Here is a 7,567-nt window from a genome sequence, read left to right on the forward strand (position 1 = left end):
TCTGCTTGATTTAAGTAAATAAATAAATAACCAAACATTTGGGTCTTCTATTTCTTTACTATTTTTAGCCACTGGTGTTTGGTGCCATGATACACAGAGACGAGGCCTTTGAGATGATCTTCACCCAGTATATGAAAATAATGTCTGCAGCTTCCATCAATGAAACCTAGCAGCAAGGAAATTGACATCTTGTCTCTTTTTTGTTTTTGGTGAGGGGTGGGGCCAGGGACTCCTTTCTTTTGTTTTTGGTGAGGGGTGGGCCAGGGACTCCTTTCTTTGTTCTTGGTGAGGGGTGGGCCAGGGACTCCTTTCTTTGTTTTTGGTGAGGGGTGGGCCAGGGACTCCTTTCTTTGTTTTTGGTGAGGGGTGGGCCAGGGACTCCTTTCTTTGTTCTTGGTGAGGGGTGGGCCAGGGACTCCTTTCTTTTGTTCTTGGTGAGGGGTGGGCCAGGGACTCCTTTGCCTGCTTTGCAATACTTTTTTCAGGTCATGGAAATATGTATTGTACAGTTTGTGTATTATTTGTATTTGTCTATTTATTTTATTTTATTTTTTACACATTTACTGTAACTATTACTGCAAGCCTTGCACAGTAAGCACTTTTTGCATTTGTTTCCAAGTGCTTTGAAAGTGTGAGAAAATAGAAGTTAAGACTGACGTGGAGAAAGACAAATCAAAGCCTTTTTCAATTCCATAAATTCCATGTATAAAACAAGCCTTGCTCCAAATGGAATGGACTGGATAGTGCAAATGCCTGCCAATATTTTACCTTTTAAAAGCTGGGAGATTATCATGAGTTTTGACCTCCTAGAAATGTTTTTTTTTTTTTTGTACAACGCTTCAAGAAACATTGCATAGTAATTGCTAAGTAATTATTTTGTGATTACAGTTTTACCATGTAAGTAAGGAGTTATAAACTTTAGAGTGCATTTTCATACATTACAGCAGTAGTAACCATGTAATTACTACATTGTAACAGATTGTTAGTTATTTAAAATTGAATTTTATACCACAATTAGATTATTACATTATACATGGCAGTGATAACCAAATAGTTTCCTGTTATTGCTAACATGACACTATTATTGACACTATACTGTACTTGGAGAACATTTACTCAGTAATTTATATGTAATACCATATATGCCCTATAGTATAACTAAAAGTGTTTATTTAAGTGCTTTCAGGCCAGAAGTGACTTTCTAATTTGACTATTTACATTTCACTAGATTGTCTATGTAGTTTTCCCAGCAGATTTGTTATCCATTCCAGGATGAGTGCACACTAACACCTCAGTGAAATTGCCTCCCCTCACCTGCCTTTAGCCAGCTAATGCATAGACCACTTACACCATACGCATGTTCTATATGTAGTTGTTGTATATCTAAAAAAAGGTGAAATCCTTCAAAGGAGAGAGGTGCCTGCAATAAACGTCCTTGTTTTTACAAAAGACTTCTATTCACAACTGGAAGAAGACAATAGAAAGTATGTCTTGCTGGGCTTCAGCTCTACTGTATCGACTGCACTGAAGTTTATCTTTGTTTTTAACCACAAAGCTTATTGCACCCTTATACTGTACAAAAACTCAATAAGTAAATCTTTCATGAAAGTGATTAGTAGCCCCGACCAGCAAGTGTTTAAGAAAAGGAATTAAGACACAAGATACAGAATGACCAATACCGTTTCTACTAGTCAATGTAAGTTACACAGTTCATGTGAACACGGCACAAACCATTTCCCAATCCTAATACCAAAGCACTTGCTTAAAGGCAGTCTGTGGAAGAACAGTGATAGTAATGGCCAGGTTGTACAAGTATCTATACTTGGTCAGCATTTTGTATTTTGGCCTTGCTTAGTACACTTCAATGATGCACACTGAGAATGCACTGCAAACTGTTAGCTGCAAGATATGGGAACTCATTTTGTTCAACAGGTACTGGGTTCGTAACGGCACTTTATCTGGAATCATTGCCTAATGAATTCTGGTTTAACTTTTGCATCAATGACAGATCAGGCTTTTCTTTTCTTTTTTAAACAGTATTCTGTCCTCTGCCTGTTATATGCTTGTTTAGCTTTTAGTAAGACTTCTGATTGTTTACTTTTTAACCAGGTTTAATTTTCAAACCGTGTTTGTGAGCAGTGCTGGAGGAACACAGTAAAACAGAATAGGTGACAGGGCCAATTTTGAATGAATTGCCATATTTTAGTTCTGGCCACCACCTCTCAAGAATTATTAGTATATTAACTCTGGCTTTAAATAATTGTGTTCAAATGTTTTTAGATACCAAGCAGACTATCAAGAAGCAGTGAAACATGTCACTGTTAATTAGCCTTTTCCATTTCCTGTTTCATTTTGTTACCAGAGAATTGCTTAGTGATTTATTTTTATTTTTTTTTTGTATGCATTTGTTTTTAAACAGTATGACAACATTTTTGTAATCCAGATTCTTAAACTACCCTGTTTTAAGCTCAGAACTAAAACATTAACAATACCACAATGGATGATTTTTGTCACATGAATACCAGAACAACCAAGTCTGTGGCATACTGCCTTTGTATTAATAGAATGCAAACAGTCTAGATGAAAATACTAAAGCACAGAATGTATTGTAAAATTGATAGTTGTTGCTGCCAAATGTGAAGTGCTCTGTTTTAGTTTACAATTAAGATGTGAAATGTTTACAGAAGGCAGGTTGAAGCTCCACGATTTTCCACTTCTGAAAATGGAAGTGAAGAAGCCAGTTTGAATCCCTTTTGTGGAATGGGATATGAGAACTAGCGATATGTCTTGTAATGAAACCATACGTTTGAACATTGGTGCCCCATCTGAATGGTCACATGACAACCCACAGATATGTCTTAATGTATAATGGTACAAATATATCAATTTTGATCGCACACATTTTTTTAAGGTAGATTAAGCCACCACAGCCCCATATCCACAACTGTTTAAAGCAGTATTGACAGGGACTGAGAAACATGCAAATTGCTTTTGAGCAGGTCTTCTGCAGCCAATCTTGTGGTTTTATGGGTGAAAGGGTTTGGTTTAAATTTAAGGAAGAATTAGTTCAGTTCACTTGCTAATGAGATTTTCACATTTATATTTTTTTGCATAACAGTGGATACATACTGTATATATTTTCTCCACAGTTCTACAGCACAAGTAGAAGACAGCTTACTAATTATGGCAGTAATTCTAAAACTGTTGGAGATGAGAAAAAAAGGATTTTCCATACAGAAAGACGGTGTCTCATTTTACTGCAGTTTTTAAAATTTAAAATAAAATCGAGCTGTTGGTGTTCAAATGTATTAGTTCTTTGTGTGTAAATGTTTGCTAACTATTTTCGTAATGTTCCCAATCGGTATAAAAGAACGGAAGGAAACATTTCTATCAGTCATTTCAAGGAGTTGTGAGTATGTGTGTAATCTGTGTAGCTGGTGTGAAGCTAAAATTTATATTGAAAAATTTACAAATCTCCCCTGTAAAGTTTTTAGAGAGAATGGTGTATATCATACAAACTGTGCTGTATTTTTTTTTTTTTAAGTAAATTAATTAAGTTAAACCAGTGTCATGTTTTGTTACGAGGGTCCAAAGCCTTTTTTCTTTGCATGATTTTGATTGTTACACATTATTCAGTATACACCTGTGGAACAGGTAAATAATGTGTGTATTAGTAATGGTGTAGAAATAGTAGGGGAAAAGCAGTTTTAAGCATTTCAGATTTAATTACAGGGCAATTTTCATAACTTTATTAGCAAACCAATAATTATACTGCTACCGTGTTCATTTGTCATTTGTAATTTTACAAATGACCACTGGGTGTCAGTCAATGTAAAGATAAAAAAAGGATTTGCAGAGAGTACTGTAGACATTGATTCATTTTTAAAGCTTCGATGCATTGGGGGATGATAAAAGATATATATAATATAAGCAATGTCTCCCATAAGTGAAAGTAATTTATCAATAAGAAGACCAATAGGAAGCCAATTGAACCAAGGATTAAAAATGTCTCTGAAACAACCTAATAAATGCAGCTCCTGCTGTAGCCTTTGGCAGCAATGCAATAATGTCTTGTTGAACTTGATATAGTTTAAGGTTTGTATATGCATGTACAATGACTGCTTCCATGTTTACATCACGTTTGTCTGTGTTTATAAGCGACATAGTAACAATAATATGATCGACAATGTAGTCACTCTTCGGGGACATCTATCTTACCAATACGAAAATACATGTTGTATGTAATGGTAACATGTTGGGTGTGCAATAATGTACTAGGAGGCATCCACCCCTGCCAGTCTGAATCATTTACACCCTCATCCTATTGTCCATTCATTATTCATAAAAAAGTATAATTATATAAAACAAATTTATAGGTATCTTTTAAAATGACATTAAAGTTTCTTTAAAAATTACTACATATACAACCATTGATTGTGTGAATTAGTTAACAAATAGCGTACTATTAACAAAAATGCACAGCATTTGACATGTTAGTGGTTAACTAAAAATGCTCCTTTAAAATAAAGCGTGAACAATAGTGTTTTGTGATGGGTAGTTTACCAGTGAAGTGACATGTAACTACCCTATTTAAAACCTTCTCATATGGTAGTTTTACATTCATGGGGTTTCTCATGTAAATGTCTCGAGTTTAAAAAAAAAAAAAAAAAAAAAAACCTTGCATGGAAACCCCATGATTGCCTCATACAGTAGCATGCCCTCAGCTCCACATTTACTATTGTGACAGAGTACTATGTTATTTTTTCATACTGTTGCTTAAAAGCTTCATCAACAAACAAAATGTCTGCTGAGCAGGAGACAGGCCTTAGCACCACAAGCATTATAAATCCTTTTGGATCTCAACAGGAGAACTCATGGTACTTATGTCTGGTACTTATGCCAGATATGGATGTAAATTGAACATGTGCTACATGTGCATTTACATGTAGACAGATTATTACAATGCAAGTAACCATCTTCAGAAGTCCTTGCTTTGCTTCAGAGTGAATCTGGAAAACAATCTTTGCAAAGCACTCATCTTCAAATTCACTCAGTGTGCTACTTAACACATGCAATGGCAATGTATATTTCTTAAATGCTCTAAAGGGCCATTCCTTAGTCATTTCTTAGGCACCCCAAGGGAGCTTCCAACAATTTTCCATAAGGAATTTGCACAGTAGGAACTAAAGTGTGCTTTAGTAATGGATGTAAAGAGTATTGCTTTTAAACTTAAACATCTGATGGATTAGCAGTATTGCTCTTCCAATGTGTACCTGCTTAGGTAAGTTTAGTGTATATATGTAAACTGCTGAAGAGCTCTGTTAAATTCACCACTGTTTAGCATTATAGACAAGGTGCTCAGTATACTCGGACAACAGTATAGGGTTATAGGACGACGAACATCCGTGTATGTGGTGGGTAAGGAGAAATGAATCGCCCGAGGCTGAAAACTGAGGTCTGTTTTACACGCTGAGAGTGTCGATATAACCCATACACAGATGGGGTTGTGGCAGATTGTGATGGCTTTGTTTTGAATTGACTTTGCAGTTGAATGGAATTCTGAGGTGCCTCAGGTATAATTATTTTAAGCAGATGACGTCAATCATGCGGATATCGAAAAACCAGCACGGTAAAAGCTGAAAGTGACATGGTTCCTCCGTGATGTGCTGTGGAATATATAAGGCTGAAAGACCCTGAGCAGTCTATAATTACATTTATGTAAATTAAGCACAGAAAACACATTGCTACAGATACAGACATAACACAACCAATGGGGGACTAACACACCAGGGGTCATGTTGGCGTACACAAGGCCGGGGATATCCGCTGCAGCGTCCGGGGGTGGGGGGCGGTCGAACAGCAGCACAGCTGGGGTCCGGAGTTGCAAGCCAACCATCAGGAGTGCTGGGGAGCAGCCTGTGGACCTCTGTACTGCTGTCTGACAGGCCAGCAGGATCAGAGGCAGCTGGACTTCCCAGTCCCTCTGGTGTTCGGCGGTGGCGATGGCGAGGTGGGTGGAGAGGGTTCGATTCAATCTCTCCACTAGCCTTTCGATCTGAGGGTGTAGCTGTGTGATGCGTGTCTTTTTGATCCCCAGCCGGTAGCACAGCTCTGTGTGCAGCTCCTGAGGGGCTCCAAACCAGGGAGTCATCTGGCCCCCCTCCGACCACACAGATCCTGGGCAACCCTCAGCTCATGCTCCCTGACCTCCTGCCGCTGGCAGGACTGGAGCAGCTTGATCCGATGCACTATCTGCCCCTGCGAATCCCAGAAGCTCAGCAGCCACTGGAGTGTGGCATGAAGGGTGAAGTGTAACCCGCAGGGTAGGGACAGAAATAGCAGTATTGAAGGCGCTGTTGCAGGCCTCCCTTCAGCAGCAGCCGGTAGAGCAGGTTAGCGATGTCAGCAAACCGAGCCACAAAGCAGCGGTAATATGAAGTGAGGCCCAGGAACCCTTGCAGCGCGGACAGGGAGCATCTTCTCCAGGTCAGTGCGGATGCCCTCGCTGCCCATCTAGTGGCCCAACTAATATGAGTTTCAATACATTTATGTATATAAAGAACAGAAAACACACACACATAACACACTCAGTCCACATTCCAGGGGCCACGCCCCCTGCTCCTCCTGCAGCTGCTGTCTCTGACTGCACTGGCCTAAACGGTGCTATCGCATCAAAATAAGTACTTTGTGTCGTGGACACTTGCATTTGTTTGTGTTTTAAAATGGTTTACAATCCTGGCAATGCACTTGTATATGTATTATAGTTCAATGTTTCTGCACACTCAAAAGACAAATCCTGGAGAAAATGTTGATATTTCCTCATTTCAAGGTGTTGAAGATATTCTGGTACTTATTATAATGTATGTATTTGCAGCCTTTATATACAGTATTTGTGTTTTTGAAAATTGCCCTTCTGTGCACTTCTGCACAATCTGAAGTTGTATCAACTTACAGGATACTTGAAAGCTTATTGAATCATTAGCTGAGATTCTAACAAGCAGGTGCAGCTGTTTTAAATAACATGCTGATGAACACTGAAAAGGACAAGAACACAATCTTGGAAAGCATTTTCTAATTTTTATGTGAGAATTAAAGATGCTGCAAATTTTAGTAAACATGTTTTACTATGCTTTACAATGCTTTAAAGTGCCTCCTTTATAATACTTCCTTATCCTTACCCCACCTTGCAGCAGTCATCCAGTGGTGACTATCCTTTTGTCCTGTGTGCTGGAATGGTATTTATATATTTATATTAATTTATAATTTTGTTATCTGTTTTTATTTTATACCAGTGAAGAGGTGGCGCTGCTGGATGAAGGCTATATTTGCATCCTGAGCCATTCGAAAAAAAAAAAGGCATAATACCACAGTAGTGATGTCAAAAAGTGATCATTCCTCTAGAGGAAAATATACTTGAACTTTGACCCATTCGACTCCTCAAGACCATCACTTTCAATTCAAAGACGAAATGTCTCGTTTTCAATCACTCGACAACACCCACAATACAGAAATGTTCATTACACAAAATGAGAATACGTTAAAAAAAAAAAAAAAAAAAAAGATGTTA

The 7,567-nt window shown here is 38.1% G+C and overlaps 1 protein-coding gene across 5 annotated transcripts in view; it reads left to right on the top strand.

Annotated features, from left to right (window-relative positions):
* LOC117962316 (GRAM domain-containing protein 4-like) overlaps positions 1 to 3,304 on the top strand; it is a 58,663-nt gene extending 55,359 nt beyond the window's left edge. For all 5 annotated transcript variants that reach the window (XM_058986092.1, XM_058986090.1, XM_058986091.1 and 2 more), the window contains one exon: positions 69 to 3,304. In XM_058986092.1, coding sequence (XP_058842075.1) covers positions 69 to 170 — 102 coding nt within the window. In that variant the 3' untranslated portion in view covers positions 171 to 3,304. The remainder of the gene's footprint in view (positions 1 to 68) is intronic.
* Positions 3,305 to 7,567: the final 4,263 nt, after the last annotated feature.

Source organism: Acipenser ruthenus, chromosome 14 (assembly GCF_902713425.1).
Source record: "Acipenser ruthenus chromosome 14, fAciRut3.2 maternal haplotype, whole genome shotgun sequence".
Lineage (NCBI taxonomy): Eukaryota > Metazoa > Chordata > Actinopteri > Acipenseriformes > Acipenseridae > Acipenser > Acipenser ruthenus.